Source organism: Eptesicus fuscus, chromosome 21 (genome assembly GCF_027574615.1).
Source record: "Eptesicus fuscus isolate TK198812 chromosome 21, DD_ASM_mEF_20220401, whole genome shotgun sequence".
Classification (NCBI taxonomy): domain Eukaryota; kingdom Metazoa; phylum Chordata; class Mammalia; order Chiroptera; family Vespertilionidae; genus Eptesicus; species Eptesicus fuscus.
Window position 1 is genome coordinate 50,398,068 of NC_072493.1, and position 18,218 is coordinate 50,416,285.

General features: G+C 55.0%; 1 protein-coding gene and 1 long non-coding RNA gene across 2 annotated transcripts; one reads left to right on the forward strand and one right to left on the reverse strand.

Moving 5' to 3' along the window:
• Positions 1–1,040: 1,040 nt before the first annotated feature.
• On the forward strand, positions 1,041–14,329 carry LOC103304179 (zinc finger protein 850-like). The gene is given in 6 exon segments (XM_054710287.1): positions 1,041–1,325; positions 1,328–1,606; positions 1,609–2,038; positions 2,079–2,252; positions 2,254–2,526; positions 12,535–14,329. Coding segments are annotated over 6 exon segments (2,298 nt in total). The 5' UTR covers positions 1,041–1,111; the 3' UTR covers positions 13,463–14,329.
• Positions 14,330–16,454: 2,125 nt separating this feature from the next.
• Positions 16,455–18,008, reverse strand: LOC129147602 (uncharacterized). Its single transcript, XR_008554902.1, has 2 exons — positions 17,887–18,008; positions 16,455–17,102 (listed from the first exon to the last, which is right to left on the reverse strand). It is a non-coding gene; the product is annotated as an uncharacterized LOC129147602 (long non-coding RNA).
• Between the last annotated feature and the right edge of the window lie 210 nt (positions 18,009–18,218).

The window sequence follows — 18,218 nt, forward strand, 5'->3', positions numbered from 1 at the left end:
ACCCCTGTGGTTGTGGGGGGTACAGTGGTGAGTAAGGCAAACAAAGACCCTGCCCAAGGGGTCTTCTCACTTAGGGACACAGACAGACTAACCCAGTTCCAAGGCCATTTATCAACCCTCTTGGTGCCGGACATTTCAGCAGTTCCCGCTGTGGGGATCTGATGGGCTTCTTCACATCTGAAGGGAGTGGCCCCACAGGGAGGGACCTCCAGGAGGAGACGGGCTCTGAGAAACGGGCGGGCTGAGGGGTCCTTCCCTCTACCATAGGGGTGGAGAACCTTTTTTCTGCTGAGGGCATGTGGATATTTATAACATCATTCGCAGGCCATATAAAATTATCAGTTTAAAATTTAGCCTGCTGTATTTGGCCAAACAGTTCATTAACTTCCCCCTAATGCCTTGGCAGGGCCAGACGAAATGATTTTGTGGGCCTTTCCCACCCCTTGCTGTAGTACACGCTGTGTGAGCCCGCACCTGACGTTCCGCTCCTTCCAAGCCTGGGTGTCTGTTGCATTTTCCCTGAAGGCTCAGTGGATAGAGCGTCTTCTTTTCAGCACTGTCTTCCTCCAAAATTCTCTGTGCAAACTCCATCAGTACCCCTTATACCAACTCAACTTTGTGTTCTCTGAACATTCTCTTCCTTCTCTGGTTTTCAAAAACATATAGTTAAATGGTCAAAGCCACTCGTGCCTTGAACTTTTAGAAAATAACGGTTTAATTCTTCCATCCACATATTCACCAATAAACTTTTCCTCCCAGAACAGCGATTGAGGGACAATTCCTTTTTCTTTTCTTTTTTCAGACTTGGAAACAAAATTGAAAGCCAAACTATCAGCTGAAAAGCAAGATGCCTCTGAGGGACTATCCAGCCTTGTCCTGGTGGAAAGGCTCCCATGGACGGTCTGTGAAGCTCTAAGAGTGAAGACGCCGAGGGGCGCCGGGAACGGAGCTGTGAGAGCCTTGATGGCCATGGGGTGCAGGCAGCACACTTACGAAGACATCTGTTCAGTGGCAGCAGCCCGGGAATGGGTTTGGGGAAAACTTAACTCTGAGCCCTGATCTCCCAAGTCAGCCCGTGACTCCTGAAAGACAAGACTCTCATACGTGGAGAATGCACAGAAACAGGGAGAATCCACACTCAGAACCGAATGCACAACAGGAAACCTACGCAAAGGAGAATGCCTACAGGCGTCTGGAATGTGGAAAGGCGTTTGGTCACAGCTCTGCACTCACCGAACACACACAGGAGAGACCTTACGGATGTCAGGAATGCGGAAAAGGCTTCCGAAACAGCTCGGCACTTACCAAACACCAGAGGATCCACATGGTGAGAAACTGTATGAGTGCACGCATTGCAGGAGGACCTTTAACCAAATTGCCCCACTGATCCAGCACCAGAGAACTCACACGGGCAAGAAGCCCTATGAGTGCAGTGAATGTGGGAAGTCCTTTAGTTTCAGGTCCTCCTTCAGCCAACACGAACGGACCCACACGGGCGAGAAGCCGTACGAGTGCAGTGAATGTGGGAAGGCCTTCCGGCAAAGTATCCACCTCACCCAGCACCTGCGGGTACACACCGGGGAGAAGCCTTATGAGTGTCCTGAGTGTGCAAGGCATTCAGTCACAGCTCATCCTTGACCAAACACCAGAGAATCCACACTGGAGAAAAGCCCTATGAGTGTCGTGAGTGTGGAAAAGCCTTCACCCAGATCACACCACTGATTCAGCATCAGAGGATGCATTCAGGAGAGAAGCCCTATGAGTGCAACGAGTGTGGAAAAGCCTTCAGCCAGAGCACACTCCTGACTGAGCATCGGAGGATTCACACAGGGGAGAAGCCCTACGGGTGCAAGGAGTGTGGAAAAACTTTCAGCCACAGCTCGTCACTCAGCCAGCACGAGCAGACACACACTGGAGAGAAGCCCTATGAGTGTAGTCAGTGCGGCAAGGCCTTCCGGCAGAGCACACACCTCAGTCAACATCAGAGGATCCACACGGGGGAGAAGCCCTATGAGTGCAGTGACTGTGGCAGGGCCTTCACCCACCAAACACCAGCTCATCCCTCAGCCAGCTCATCCCTCAGCCAGCTCATCCCTAACCAAACACCAGTGAATCCACACCGGCGAGAAGCCCTATGAGTGTGACGGGTGTGGCAGGGCCTTTAGCCAGCTTGCTCCACTCATTCAGCATCAGAGGATCCACATGGGGGAGAAGCCCTATGAGTGTAATGAGTGTGGCAGAAATGAGTATAGAGCACCAGAGGACCCACACCAAAGAAAAACCCTACACGTGCAATGAATGTGGGAAGTCCTTCAGTCGGAGCTCATCCCTCGGCCAGTACGAGCAGACACACACTGGTGAAAAGCCATATGAATGTCCAGATTGTGGGAAGTCCTTCAGGCTGAACACTCACCTCACTCAGCACCGGAGGATCCACACAGGAGAAAAGCCATACGAATGTAAGGACTGTGGGAAGGCCTTCACACAGAACTCCTCCCTGACCAAGCACCAGAGAACTCATACTGGGTAGAGGCCCTCTACAGGAGCTGGGCCATAGGAAGCCTTAAGCCATCATTCATCCTGCCCTTCCTATACCTGATCAATCATACTCATGGGCAATATCACAGACTTACACACACACCTTCACACACACTAGCAGTACGCTCCTCAGATCATTCTAACAGTAGGGAAATGTAGAGATGATGAATGTTGAAGACCGTCAGATGTGAGTGCCCATCAATGCTATATTATAGAAGCCACAAACATGAGAATTGAGAAAATGTACTGGATTTGGGCATGACTTATAAGAATTCACCAGATTCCAAACTTGAGATTTTCAAAATGGCGAGACCCCAATTAATGCTGTTCATAAAAGAAAACCAAGCGCAGTGACATTTTATCTTCAATGCTCATCATATGCTTGAGTGGGGAGAAGTGCTCATGTGTGGTGTGAATTGACACTGACACTCCCTATAAACACTGGCAGTGTTCCACACGAGAGTGGCATCCATGTGCAATCCTCATGCACTCCACTGTCTCAGAAGTTCTGATCTGTGTGTAAAGCAATTGATCAAGGTACATGGCAAGCAGCCTCACAGATCTGAATCCCATATGACAAAGTATCAACTGGACCGTAAACATTTTAAACTAGTTTTCGGCATTAGTTTGCAATAAATCCTTATTTGCCGTGGAATTGAAAACTTTTGAATAGGAAGTCTTGAAATATAACTTGCATGGAGCCTTGCAGGTTCTGTGACTGCTTTTGCTACTCTGTTTAGGATATGGATATATATATATATATATATATATATATATATATACTTTTTTTTTTTTTTTTTTTTTTACAAGACAAATGGGCCCAGTTGGCTTGGCTCAGTGGTTGAGCATCGACCTATGAACCAGGAGGTCATGGTTCCATTCCTGGTCACAGCACATGCATGGGTTGCAGGCTTGATCCCTAGTGTGGGGCATGCAGGAGGCAGCCTATCAGTTATTTTCTTTCTTTTTTTAAAAATATTTTTATTGATTTTTTACAGACAGGAAGGGAAAGGGATAGAGAGTTAGAAACATCAATCAGCTGCCTCCTGCACACTCCCCACAGGGGATGTGCCTGCAACCAAGGCACATGCCCTTGACTGGAATCGAACCTGGGATCCTTCAGTCCACAAGCCGACACTCTATCCACCGAGCCAAACCGGCCATGCCCAGTTATTTTCTTTCATAATTAATGCTTCTATCTCTCCCTTTCTGAAATCAATAAAATATATTTTTTAATTTTTGATTTCTTATTTTTTAAAATGTGTTTTTATTAATTTCAGAGAATAAGGGAGAGGGAGAGATAGAAACATCAATGATGAGAGAGAATCATTGATTGTCCGCCTCCTGCACACCCCCAACTGGGGATCGAGTCCACAACCTGGGCATGTGCCCCTGACTGGAATTGAACCCGGGACCCCCTCAGGCCACAGGCCAACACTCTATCCACTGAGCCAAACCAACTAGGGCTAAAAATATGTTTTTTTAAAGAATAAAAAGACAATAAAATTAAAAAAGACAGATGGTGCCATTGCACAAAAAGAACAAGGTTTTTCCTAATTCCCATCTCATAAACAATAGGACTTCCATGTTATAACCTTTTATTTTGCAAGATTTAGTCCTTTGATAAATGTAAGAGGTAACCCTTTTTTGCAGCATGTTTTCATTGATTCTTCACTGTTTCTATTATAATTTAACTTGAAAACCCATTGTATTTCATTGAACCTTAAATCCTCTAACAGCAACTCGCTGACAACCAAACCGCTTAAATGGTGACTTGCCACCCCTGACCATTGCCACACGGCGATTGTAACTAATAACACTCTGGGAAAGAATCCCTTTTCATACAAATGTGCTTGGGTCAGTCTTGCCTCAGACCCTGCAGTGGGTGATTCCTACCAACTCTGATAAAGAGAAACCCCTGACTGACACCCACGGAGCTGCAAGCTTCGGCATCTGCCCCACTTGGGTCTCAGTCGACCCCAGATGCCTGTGTGCCAGCCACACAGACTTTGTTTTTTTCTTTTTTAAAAAAATGTATTTATTGATTTTTTACAGAGAGGAAGGGAGAGGGATAGAATCATCAATGAGAAAAAAACATCGATCAGCTGTGTCCTGCATGCCCCCTACTGGGGATGTGCCCACAACCAACGTACATGCCCTTGTTCGGAATCGAACCCAGGACCCTTCCATCTGCAGGCCGATGCTCTATCCACGGAGCCACACCATTAGGGCAGACCTTGTTTTTCTGAACTAGTGTTTCACAGGGGGACTTTTGTCATCAAAATCACCTGGGTGTTGCTTATACATGCAGACTCCGGCCTTGCATCCCAACAAAGGAGTCCAAACCTTTGGGGTGGGGTGATGAGGCCGGCAGTTGTATTCTCTCTATTGTGAAGGTCCTGCTCTAGACACAGAACTTGCTGCCCTTCTGAGGGACTGGAGGAAGGCCTCTCAGCTTCCTTCAGGGGCTGCTCCCTCCACCTGCCACTAGGTCATGTCCACCTGTTTCCCCGTCTCTGACCCATGAAGCTTTCCGCAAGGAACCCTTTCCAGAGACTTGTAGTGCACACAGCAGTCATTATTTGTCTGCTTCTTGGTTAAGGACTACTACTCTTGGCAGACTGAAGGTGGGGGCACACTCTCTGGCCCACTGTGGAATGAGCCCCCCCCCCCAACCTATTATCCTCATTTGACCCACAGCACAGACGGATGCCACTCATGCCTGAGCCAACCAGCTTCCCCCGAGTAAGAGGGAACGTCTGGCTGTATTTTTGTCCCTGTGCTGAACAAATCCTCCACGCAGGAGCGGTACAGGGAGGTGGTGGTCAGGGGAAGAGGAGACTCCTGAAATCTTTTCAGAAGGCTTGGGTTTTTGTAGAGGTTTGAGAACAGCAATTCTGAAACTATTTAAGAGGTGTTTTGGGGTTCAACAAGGGAATGCGTTGCTTTTGGAGGTGCTAGCATGCTACATGGCCCACCTACCTTTCCCAGGAGACACCCGGTGGACAAGCACTGCTGGGCCTTTGCAGGTCGCCAGGGCCTCTGGACTTGCAGTCCAGCCTCCCAGCCGTGACTAAACAGACCTGAGGTCGCTTTCTCACTAGAAAATGAGTCCACCGCTGCGTGACGTCCTGACATCCACAAGGGTGGGGGCGGACATTTCGGCAGAGTCCGGGGAGCCGCGCTGTGGTCTGAGAATTCAGCAATCACTGGGAATCATGATTACCAACCTTATCCACCAGGTTGCCAACTCCTACACCCGGTGCCTCCTACTGCTCCCCGAAGGTGCTCCAGAATGGGTGTCCCTTCCAAGGGAAGGATGCAGTGGACAGCCGTGGCGGGAGCAGGTGGAGGGGGAGAAGAGCGGGAGGAGAGGACGCCTCACCTGGGAACGGAGCAAAGCCTTTCGGGAATTGTAGTTTAGGCTCCCCCTACTTTGTCCAGGCCGCTATTAGAAGACTTTTTCTCACTGCATTTCCAAGACCCTACCTCTGGAGCAGCGTTCCGACCTCAGGACAAGTGCTGTAGGTTCCACAGATCCCTAGAAACCCAGGTTTTGAGAATTCCGGGGAACCACGGTGACACTAACCTTTCCCACCAGGTGGCGCAGCAGGACAACTAGAGCCTGCTGGTGCCTCTCAAAGACGTAGAGAAAATTGGCGTCCGGTAGGACAGATGCCTCCTGGGAGTTGTAGTCCATAGTGACAGGCGTTGGCCTCAGAACCACGGAGTTATGAACTACAACTCCCAGAAGGAATAGCGACAGCGTGGTGGGCGGCCTCCCCGGGTGTTCCTTTTTTCTCAGCGCCCATTTCAAACCGGCCGCTTTCACAAATACACTTTCCTGGGACGAAATGAAACTAAACGTCGCGACGAGCTTCCTATATTAGATTTTTTAAAAACCTCAAATGTTACGTCACTGTCGGGGAGTCTCCGTATGGTGGGAAGGTAATGAAGGGCGTCCCTGCTGACCCAGACCCGTCCTTTTAATTCTCCTGGAATGAAACCCGGGAACAATCGAGCCTTCCCTTCCTTCCGGTCAGTACCCCGCCCCCCTTTATTGTCCCCTCCTTTTCCGTGTCACGCTTCTTGTCGCCCCCGGGGTGGGGCGACTACCTGCGAGCGGGTGGCGAATATATATGGGGGACAGGGGGACAGGCCCCAGGATCGAAATTCCCTCACGAATCATCTGACCCGCTCGGGAGGCTGCGTCCCGACCACACGCGCGGCCCTCTGGGAATTGTAGTTCAGTGCCCGTCGGCCCTAGCGCAGACCTCACTAACGGACGTCTCCGTATTCCTGGGTTACGACCACAGAATTCGGAACGGGAGGTGTCGGGTGGGAAGGTGAGGCCGAGGCGGACGGGTGAGCGAGCCTCACAGGTTAGGCGGCTGCTCCGGGCGGGGCGAATACGGAACGACCGGAAGCTCGCGCGCAGCCTTCTGGGTGTTGTAGTTCGCCGGCCCGCGGATGGTGGCCACGGCCTCGAACTGCCTCTAATGGTGAGGTGTGGGCCCGGGCGGGGCGTGGCGGGGCGGCTGAGACCGGCGGTTCTACAGTCCCGGGCGGGTCGGGCCGAGCCTGGAGGACCCGGGCCGGAGCGCGCGGCCCTCTGGGAAGTGGACCTCGTCGCCGCCGGCGCAGGCGAAGTAGCGGCCGGTACAGTCCGCGCACTTAGTTCGGTGAGCGAGATTGGGGTGCCCGGGGGCGGGGAGGCCCAGCCGGTGGGGGATCCCGCGTCTTCCCCGGGGCGCCGGCTGTGGTGTGTACCCCACTGCGCGCGGCTGTGCCTGGTTCCTTTCCTTTGGGAAGGGGGACGCGCTTCGGGGCGCGGTGGGAGGCGCCCGGTGTGGGGGTCGCGGTGCGAGAGGAGGGGTTGGGGCAGGGGTGGGGTCCTGGCTTTGGCGGTTTGCGGGGAGTCTCCTGGCGCTGGGCCACCATCGGAGAGACAGCCTCCCCGGCCTGACCCTTCAGTGCCCGCAGCCAGGCTGACCCGCCGCGCGCCCCCGCCTCGCTGAGCTCGGAGGGACCGGATTCCGGGATTCCGAGGGTGGGGGCGGCCCAGGTCTCCCCAAGGAGGCAAACGCAGCCTCGCCTTCCTGAGGGACCTTCGCGCCCCAAAGGGTGGAGGTGGAGGGAGACCAGAAACGCGAGATTTTGAGCCCCGTGGACAGGGACCCAGGAAGGACTCCCTGTGAGCCCACGTGGGAACACTCCCAGCTGCAGAGAGTGCCTGTGAGTCCATTTGAGCAGAACTGGGGGCAACTGCTGGGGAGCAAAACCTCCGGGATTGGGGAAATCGCCAGAGGAGGCAGTTTTACCTCTTATACAACAGAGGCCTGGTGCACAAAATTCGTGCGGGGGGGGGGGGGAGGTTTGGGTCCCTCAGCCCGGCCTGCACCCTCTCACAATCTGGGACTGCTGGCTCCTAACCGCTCCCCTGCCTGCCTGATCACCCCTAACCACCTCTGCCTGGGCTCCTGCCGCAGCAGCTTCATCCGGAAGGCCATCCAGAATGATGTCCGGAAGGTCATTCGGCTGTCCGGTCAAATTAGCATATAATGCTTTTTTTTATCATAGACTAGAGGCCTGATGCACCACATTCCTTCAAGAGTAGGCCTTCCTTCCCCCAGGCCGCCAGCACCCTCTTCCCTCTGGCACTGGGACCGGTCTTCCCTCACAACCCCAGCTTCGGAAGGACATCTGGTCTAATTAGCATATTACACTTTTATTATTATAGATTACAATAAAAAGAGAAGATGATGGCTCAGCCGGTGTGGCTCAAGGACCCTGGAACCAGGAGGTCAGGGTTTGACTCCCAGTCAGGGCACATGCTGGGGTTGGGGCTTGATCCCTGGTACGGGAGTGTGCAGGAGGCAGCCGATCACTGTTTCTCATTTAACGTCTCTCCCCCTCTCTCTCAAATCAACATATATATATATATAATATATATGTATATGTATATTATATATTTATTATTTTATATTTTTATTGATTTCAGAGAGAAAGGGAGAGGGAGCGAGAGAGAACTATCAATGCTGAGAGAGAATCATTGATAGGCTGCCTTCTGCACGCCCCACTCTGGGGACCAAGCCCACAACCCAGGCATGTGCCCTTAACCAGAATTGAACCCGGGACCCTTCAGTCCGCAGGCTGACTCTCTATCCACTGAGCCACACCGGCCAGGGCCCAGCACACGCCTGTGACGGAATCAAACCTGCCACCCTCTGGTGCCCGAGCCTGTGCCCTAACCACTGAACCACACAGGCCAGAGCCAGGTTCCTTCCTTAATCCGTCAACCACATGTTAAGGTATCCTGGGTGATAGGCCCGATCCTATGCCCTCACGCCTCTGCACGCACCCCCACACAGTTGCTGCCACCTAGACTGTCTGGTGGCAGGGGAAGCGGGGTGGGAGTAAGGAAATGATTAAAAAAAACCCATAAGCTCATCACAGCCACGTAGCTGCCACCTAGGACACAGGTGTGAGGACAGCATGGCACAAACGGGACCAGGCAGGATCCGGACACACAGTCAGGGCCGCCACAGGCAGGTACAGACACGAGGGAAACGCACCCGGCCTCGGGCCGACTTCATTGTGGGCCATCAGCTGGGGTCCAGCTGGTGAAGCACCGGGAACACGGGGTGGGAGGCGCGTCCCGGACGCTCCGTGGTGCTCCCTGGAACGGGAGGCTCCCTCCCAGCAGCAGTCGCTCTCGTGTGTACGTACCGTGGTCTGCTTCCCGTTCAGACAGTGTCGCCCTGTAATTCTGGTGACCTCCATGTCCACCACCTTCACTGCAGGGGAGAGGGAAACCGAGGCACAGCAAGCCGGACCCAGGGAACCCAGAACAGAAACCGTCGTCCCCCTGGAAGTCATCTGTGCACCCAGGGCTGGAGGCCCTTGCCCACACTGGCCCTCAGCTTTCCCGTCTTTGGAATGGGCGTGCGTGAATGTGCCAGCGTTCATCAGCAGCGCCCGGAACAGCCCTGGCTCCCCGCAGGGGCCCGGGAAATGCCACGCTGAGCTGACGTCACTGTGGTTGGCTTGGCCTGGGCACTGGGCTCCAGGCTCTGGCGCCATCGCTCCTTCTACCTCCAGGCAGGGGTTCTGCTCCTCGGTTCCTGGTCCTCACAGACACCTGCTCGGGGCCTCCCATCCTCTCTCCCCCCAGAACCGCCCACAGAGCAGTCGGCTGTCCCTGCAAGAGGCCGGAGGAGGAGGGGATGACCGCTGGGCTCCTGGACGTGGGGTTCCCGGTGAGTGCACCACCCCCACGCTCGGGCCTCCGCCTTGAGAGACCCCCTCCCCCGGCCATCCAGCGGGGCCTTGTCCCGCCTCCCCCGCGGCTCCCACCAGCAGCCAGGGCCGGGCTGCCCCGGTGAGGAAGCTCCTGGGTGACCTTCCAGGAGCAGGTGACCTTTGAGGACGTGGCCGTGGACTTCACCCAGGAGGAGTGGGGGCAGCTGACACCCGCCCAGAGGACCCTGCACCGCGAGGTGATGCTGGAGACCTGGGGGCTCCTGGTCTCTGTGGGTAAGGCCACCCCGTGCTCCTCACGGTCCTCCCCTGGACAGGCGCCCCTTCTCCTGGGTTCCCCGTCGGGGTGGGTCTAGGCCAGTGGTTCTCAACCTTCCTAAGGTCTCGACCCTTTCATACAGCTCCTCATGTTGTGGTGACCCCCAACCATAAAATTAATTTCGTTGCTACTTCATAACTATCATTTTGCTTCTGTTATGAATGGTAACGTAAATATCTGATATGCAGGATGTCTTAGGTGACCCTGTGAAAGGGTTGATCGGCCCCCAAAGGGGTCGCGACCCACAGGTTGAGAACAGCTGCTCTAGGCATGAAGAGCAGATCACTCATGGGTCTTGGGCCCGAGGGACCCGACTGTTTGGGTTTAGGGAACATCAGGGAGGGTGTTTGGCCTCCACGTTACAGATCCCACCTGAGGATGCCAGAGGCAGGAATCGTGGGGTCAGGGGACCCACGGCTGCAGAACCCTAGGTCAGACCTGTGTTGCTCTCAGCAGCCCCCCTCCCTGGCACCTCTGTCACCTTCACCGGGGGGCCCTCTGAAGGGGCAAGAGTGACCAGCGTCCACGGGGCCCGGGGAAGGCTTTGGGTTGTCCACCCCGGAGCCCAAGGTGGGGTTAGGGACGGAGGGTGAGGTGAGGAACTGGAGGCTGTTGTTACCGGGGCCTGTCTGTGTTCCCAGCCACTTCAGTCCCGGAAGAGCAAAGGTGGAGTGGGCAGAGGGTTGGGAGGGGCCCAGGCACACAGATGCTCACGCCCTGGGTCTCCCTGAGCAGGAGGTTGGATCCCGACGGGTCAGGAGGCAGAGCCGTGGCCGGTGGACGAGGAGGTCCCACGAGGTGTACGCCCAGGTGAGATTATCACCGTAATTCCTGGAGGACGTCTTTGGGAGACACTGTCCTGTCACACCCGTAGGCCGGTTCCGTGTGGGGTGGAGGCTGGGCACCGGGGCTGAAAGGCGTCCTGCCAGCACGGGGGGCTGCATGCGTGTCTCACTCGGCAGGTGTGCGGACCCGCTGGTGGTGGGGTACAGCGGCGGCAGTCGGGCTCCGGTGGTCCTGGTCAGAGAGACAGACAGAGGCACCCACGCACAGCCATCCATCCGATCCCTGGGCCACGGGTGTCTCAGCAGTTTCCAACGTTGGGAGCTGCTGCATTTATTTTTCTTTTTTAAAATATACATTTTTTTATTGGTTTTAGACAGGAAGGGAGAGGGAGAGAGAAACGTTAATGATGAGAGAGAATCATTGATTGGCTGCCTCCTTCATGCCCCTACTGGGGATCGAACCCACAGCTGGGCATGTGGCCTGACCAGGAATCACACCGTGACCTCCTGGTTCATGGGTCAATGTTCAACCACTGAGCCACACTGGCCGGGCTTACGCATTTCTTTACCTCTGGGGTGAGGTGGTGCCACAGCGAGGGGCCCCCAAGGAGAGGCTAACTCTGACAGCAGGAGGGCGGCGTGTTCCTTTCCAGAGGCAGCTTTTCCGCCGCCACCACCCGGCCTGGTGGCGGCGATCAGCCTGTGCCCACTGTTCTCCTGCCGGGACTGGGCACCTATGGACCTGTGCCCTGAAGGGTCACCCACTCCTCAGCATCTTCTCTGCCCCATTCTCTGTGCCCCCTGGTACCCTCATCGGTGCCTTTGGAACAACTCCCCTCCCTGTTCTCTGTACGTTCCCTCCCTCTTCTGTTCCTTCTCTGGTTGGAAAACCATGTGGGTAAATGGTCACATCCACTGGAGTCTTGAACCTGTTGTAACGGCCGGTTTAATTCTTCCATCCATATAGTCACCGATAAACTCCCCCAGAACGGGGATTGAGGGATGATTCCACGTTTTGTTTTTTCCAGGCTTGGACACGGGATTGAAAACCAAACTGTCAGCTGTGGAGCCAGACGCCTCTGAGGGACTGTCCAGCCTTGTCCTGGTGGGAAGGCTCCCGTGGCACGGTCTGTGGAGCTCTAAGGGTGAAGACGCCGAGGGGCGCCGGGAACAGAGCGGCGCGAGCCTTGATGGCCGCGGGGTGCAGGCGGCCTGCACACCCGTGAAGACATCTGTTCAGCGGCAGCAGCCGGGGATGGGGTTTGGGGAAAACTTAACTCTGAGCCCTGATCGCCCAAGTCAGCCCGTGACTCCTGAAGGACAAGACTCTCACAGGTGTGGATTGCAGGGAAAAGGCGAGAACCCGGACTTACAGGTGCAACAGAAAACCCACGCGGCACAAAGACCCTATAGATGTCAGGAAGGTGGCAAGGCCTCTCGTCACAGCTCCACACTCACCCACCACCACCCAACACACGCAGGAGAGAGACCGCACGACAGTCACCAACGCGGAAAAGGCTTCCAGAGCTCTCCACTTCCCGAACGCCAGGGCGTGCATCCTGGCGAGCAGCCCTGGGAGTGCACCTGGAACCAAACGGACCCACTGACCCAGCCCCCGAGAAGTCACACCAGCGAGAAGCCCTACGTGTGCAGCGAATGTGGGAAAGCTTTCAGCAAGAGCGCACTCCTGAGGGAGCATCAGAGGATCCACACGGGGGAGAAGCCCTACGGGTGCAAGGAGTGTGGAAAAACTTTCACCCACAATTCATCACTCAGGCACCACAAGTGGACACATACTGGAGAGAAGCCCTATGAGTGCAGTCATTGCGGCAAGGCCTTCCGGTATAGCACACACCTCAGTCAACATCAAAGGATCCACACGGGGGAGAAGCCCTACAGCTGCAAGGAGTGTGGAAAAACCTTCACCCACAATTCATCACTCAGACACCACAAACGGACACACACTGGAGAGAAGCCCTATGCGTGTAGTCAGTGCGGCAAGGCCTTCCGGCATAGCACACACCTCAGTCAACATCAGAGGATCCACACGGGGGAGAAACCCTATGAGTGCAGTGACTGTGGCAGGGCCTTCAGACACAGCTCATCCCTAACCAAACACCAGCTGATCCACACTGGGGAGAAGCCCTATGAGTGTGACTGGTGTGGCAGGGCCTTCAGACAACTGTCTTCACTCATTCAGCATCAGAGGACCCACACGGGGGAGAAGCCCTATGAGTGTAATGAGTGTGGCAGAGCCTTCAGCCAGAGCTCCCTCCTCATAGAGCACCAGAGGATCCACACCAAAGAAAAACCCTACACGTGCAATGAATGTGGGAAGTCCTTCAGTCGGAGCTCATCCCTCGGCCAGCACGAGAGGACACACACCGGGGAAAAGCCATATGAATGTCCAGATTGTGGGAAGTCCTTCAGGCTGAGCACTCACCTCACTCAGCACCGGAGGATCCACACAGGAGAAAAGCCATTTGAGTGCAGGGACTGTGGGAAGGCCTTCACACAGAACTCCTCCCTGACCAAGCACCAGAGAACTCATACTGGGTAGAGGCCCTCTACAGGAGCTGGGCCAATGGCTGAAGCCATTGTTCATCCCGTCCTCGACTTGAGCCCATTTATTCTCATGAGCAACAGGACATACCCGTGCCTTCACACACGCTACACTCCTCAGGTCATTCTGTGCATAGGGAAATGAGATGACCAACGTGGAGGACCTTCAGCCATGAGCACCCACTAACATTACAGAACCCCCAGAAGAGAGAAGTTGGAAACTGCAGTGAGTTTGGATGTGAATTGTGTCCGCAGAGTCACAAGATTCCAAAACAGACGTTTCTAATTGGTGAAAACCCAACAGGTGCCTTTCATATATAAGAACCAAGGACAGTGAGACCTGATCATTAACTCACATGACATGTTTTGGGTTGGGGCGTGTTTATGAGTGGTGCCAACTGACAGTCCTACTCTCTAAAAATAACACGGCAGAGTGTTCCACACGCAGTGCATCGCCACCGTCTCACAACAAAGTCTGGTCTGTGTATAAATCACTTCCCTGGTCCAAGAACCCATCTTGTGTTTGAGTTTTCCCTGAAATATCAGTACCAAGTAGGGAACGATCAAGCTCGGAATGCTAGTGATGGTGTCACAATTCCCCTTGACTTCCTCTTCCCTGACTGCATCTATGCATTGTTTCTTGCCCCATCAGGACAAACCTATAATGCTTTTCCCCACCTTTACAAGACAAAACGATAGCAATATTTTAAAATCAAATCAAATTTTATCTAAAAAAAAAAAAAAAAAAAAAGGTACATGGCAACCAGTCTCACAGATTTGAATCCCATGTGAAGTATCAGTGTATTTTAAACATAATTAAATCACTTATCTGCATTATTTTGCAATAAATTAATCCTTTTCAGTAGGTTTGTAGTGATTTGAGAAAAGCAATTCTGAAACTGAGGTACTTGAGCATCCATTGTTTTGTGTGTTTTTTTGTGTGTGGGTCCCAGAGTTCTCATTATTATAGGGACATAAAGATATGGGGAACTGGAAATATAGTTATAAAAAGTGATAGGTTTAGCCCTGGCCAGTTTGGCTCAGTGGATGGAGCGTTGGTCTGTGGACTCAAGGGTCCTAGGTTTGATTCCAGTCAAGAGCATGCACCTTGGTTGTGGGCACATCCCCAGTGGGGAGTGTGCAGGAGGCAGCTGATCGATGTTTCTAACTCTCCCTCTCCCTTCCTCTCTGTAAAAAATCAGTAAAATATATATTTTTAAAAATTTTCCAAAAATGGTAGCGGTATGCCATAGGGGGCAGGTTTCCTGTAAGACTCGAGCCCATCTGGCACAACTTGAGCACCGAAACCAGTAAGGGCAGCAGTGAGTTACAAACCACTGAGAAAACGAGTCCATGAATCCGTCTGATGATAATGACGAGTAAATGGGCAGAAAGAGGTGCCCAGGGCTGAGCGAGAACACGGAGGGAGGGCTGGCAATGGGTGGTCGACACCCTGCAGCCTTCAATGCTGAAGACTGATTCCGGCAAGAATGAATGGAGACTGGACCAAGGGCGTGCTTTGGTGAGAAACTGGGTATCGGCATTATCTTCAAGGTCTCCTCATAGATCAACTATTAGTTTGGGGGGGAAGCAGTAACTATGGTGGAGAAACTGGGCAACACTGGGTAACAAAAGAATCACCAACGGGAGCAATGTGGACTTCGTACACCTCAGGGTGTGTGTGTGAACATGTGAACAGGTGGGTCTGGGTGAGGACATCTGTGTGAGCTCTGTACTGTCTTCATGATTTTTGTGCCTTTTCTATCAGGTTTAAGTCACTTGCAAATAAAAAAAGTAAAAAGTAAACAAAGCACGGGCATCAGCTGTGCACGGACGGACGGAGACATCGGGTGGGGAGCTGAGGACACAGGGTGGGAGGGACGTCAGGGTGACAGAGGAGTCGTCCGTGGGCCTGAGAGCTGAGTGGGATGCATCCTGGGAGGGATCTCCCTGAGGCGGAATGGAACTCATGGGTCAGGCAAGGAACAAGAGCTGAAAAGGTAAATGTAGTTTTTTTTTTTAAATTACCAGAGCCAAACCCAGCTTGGGGTTGGGGGATGGACAGGCTAAGAGGTTGGGGGTGGGCAGGTGGGAAGTGGTGGCAATCCAGAGGAAAGCCAAGTTGAAAAGGACCTAAAATTAAAACTATGAGGAGCTCAGGGGCCTGGGGGCCTCCTACAAAGGAGGGACGTACTATCCACAGGACACGGGAGACCCAGGAAGGCTGAGCGGCCCGTCTCTGCCCTGAGGAGGACAGGAAAGCCGATGCTTTCAGGCCACGAAGCCGTCCCAGGTTCGGGAGCCGCAGGTCTCACAGGCAGGGGCTGCGAGCTCCGAGGTCCAGGGAGGGCAGAGACCAAGGTGGGCACCTTGGCAAACTCATTGAAGGTCGCGTCGAATACGCTCACCACGAGCTCAGGCTCAGACACATTTAACTCACCGCGCTGTCCCAACCAAGGCCCCGTGAGGGAGTCAGAGTCGCCCAGGCCAGGGGTCAGCAAACTCATTCGTCAACAGAGCCCAATATCAACAGCACAACGATTGAAATTTCTTTTGAGAGCCACATTTTTTAAACTTAAACTTCTTCTAACGCCACTTCTTCAAAATAGACTCACCCAGGCCGTGGTATTTTGTGGAAGAGCCACACTCAAGGGGCCAAAGAGCCGCATTGTGGCTCATGAGCTGCAGTTTGCCGACCTCGGGCCCCAGCCAACAGTTTTGTAACAGAACCGAGGGTTGAGGGCTGAGGGTGGTGGCATGGGTCCTGCAGACGGCGGAGCTGCCCCGTCAGCGGAGGGGCGCTCACCTCTGAGCCTCTCACACGTGGGGGAACTAAACTCTCAGGAGCGGCTGCCTGGGATCTGGGCCACGTGAGGTTAATTCCACGCCTCCCAGCGCTGGCCCCTTCTTTCCTCTCAGGCCGGGGTGGGAGCCTTTGCCGAGGGCCACTCGGAGGCCATACAAAATTATCCACTTAAACATTAGCCTGCTGTATTTGGTCCACCGTTTAATTAACTCACCCCACGCCTCGGCAGGGCAGACCAAATGACTCTGCGTGTCTTCCTCGGCCCGCAGGCCGGTGGTTCCCCACCCCTGCTCCGAGGCATGCTCCCCTCACCTGGCTCCTCCCTGTCCTTGGGGAGGCCCTCCGCCAGGGGGGCCGCCTTCTCGCAGCTCTCGGGAAGGTGCGCCAACACCCAGGGACGGATGGGCCTCGCTGGGCAGGACCTTCAGGAGCGAATCCAGCTCCAGCATCTGCTCCTTGGAGCACGCCTCGGGCTGCCGCCGCTGGTGGCACCGCTGGTGGAGCTGGGCGAGGGCCTGGCGGGCGAAGTTCCGGAGCAGGTGGGAGACGTCCAGGTCGGCAGGCGTTCTCCTGCAGGTGGTCCCGGGGTCCTCCGGCGGGTCCCCCGCTGCCATCCTGGCACGGGCAGTGCGGGGGGAGTCGGGGAGGTCCTGGGGGGGCTGACGCCTTCTCCAGAGGCACCATCTTCCCATATCTGCATTGGGAAACGTGACCGTGCCAGCCGGGGGCAGGGCAGCGTCGTGGAGGGCAGGTTCACGTAACCATGGCTCCAAGGACGACACAAAACAAGCAGCGGGACGCTGTGAGATCTCCGCCCGGCCGGAGTCCAGGCCTGCGGAGGACAGACAGGGCGTGCCCACGTGGTGAGAACTGGCAGGGGCATCCGAACGCACCCAGAGTCCACGCGAGGTTATTTCCAAGCAATCCCCTTAAGTATCGGTGGAGGGTTGTACTTGTGTAGACAAAAATGACCACAAAGAGTGGAGGGTGGCAACTCGTTCTATAAGACTAGTACCACCAGGACTTAAAAAAAACAGCCGGCGTGGCTCAGGAGTTGAGCGTCGACCTATGACCCAGGAGGTCACGGTTCAATTCCAGGTCAGGGCACATGCCTGGGTTTCGGGCTCGATCCCCAGCAGGGGACGTGCAGGAGGCAGCTGATCGATGTTTCTAACTCTCTATCCCTCTCCCTTCCTCTCTGAAATCAATAAAGAAATATATATTTTTAAAAAACTCTCAGTGGTCCCCACTCCCTCAGGCCGGGCACCCCACAGGCAGCACCCACTCGCCCTCTCCCACGGGGTTCCCTCGCCAGCCGGGTCCCCGGGCAGGGCGGGCACCCACCTCAAACCGCACCCCTCGGGTGACCCGGAGGAACCGCACTCCCCGCCCCGCCCCGCCTCCGGGCGCGCGGCCACCTGCGGGCTCCCAGGGGGCGCGCTGCCGGCGCCTCCCCGGGGCGCCACAGCCTGCCCTCCCCCGCAGACCCCGCCGTTACCCCCCCGGGCCCTCCCGGAACGCGGGCCCCCACACCTCGCCGCGCGCTCGGACCCGACCCCCTCGAACCGTTCAGGAAAGCCAGGTCGGGGCGCCCCGTGGCCGCCTAGAAGACCCACCTCAGCGCAGAGCCGTTCTTCGAGCGACCTAGGCCGGTACAGCGCTGCTGGCGCACCGCGGACTACAACTCCCAAAATGCAGCGGGCGTTCTCCGCGACGCGCGTCTGGGAGATAGCCAATCAGCGGCGGCGCTTCACCAATCCCTGCGCGCCTGCGTCACTATGGATACCATGGCAACGCGGTAAACAAGAGGATGACGAGGCATCGCCCTGACAACCAGAGACGCAGCCCCGGGAGAGAGCCAGGCACTGGGACAGAAAGGGACACCCAGTGAGAGAGGCGCAAAGCCAGGGGGCCAGGGCGACAGGTGCGTGAGGATCCAGAGACGGGG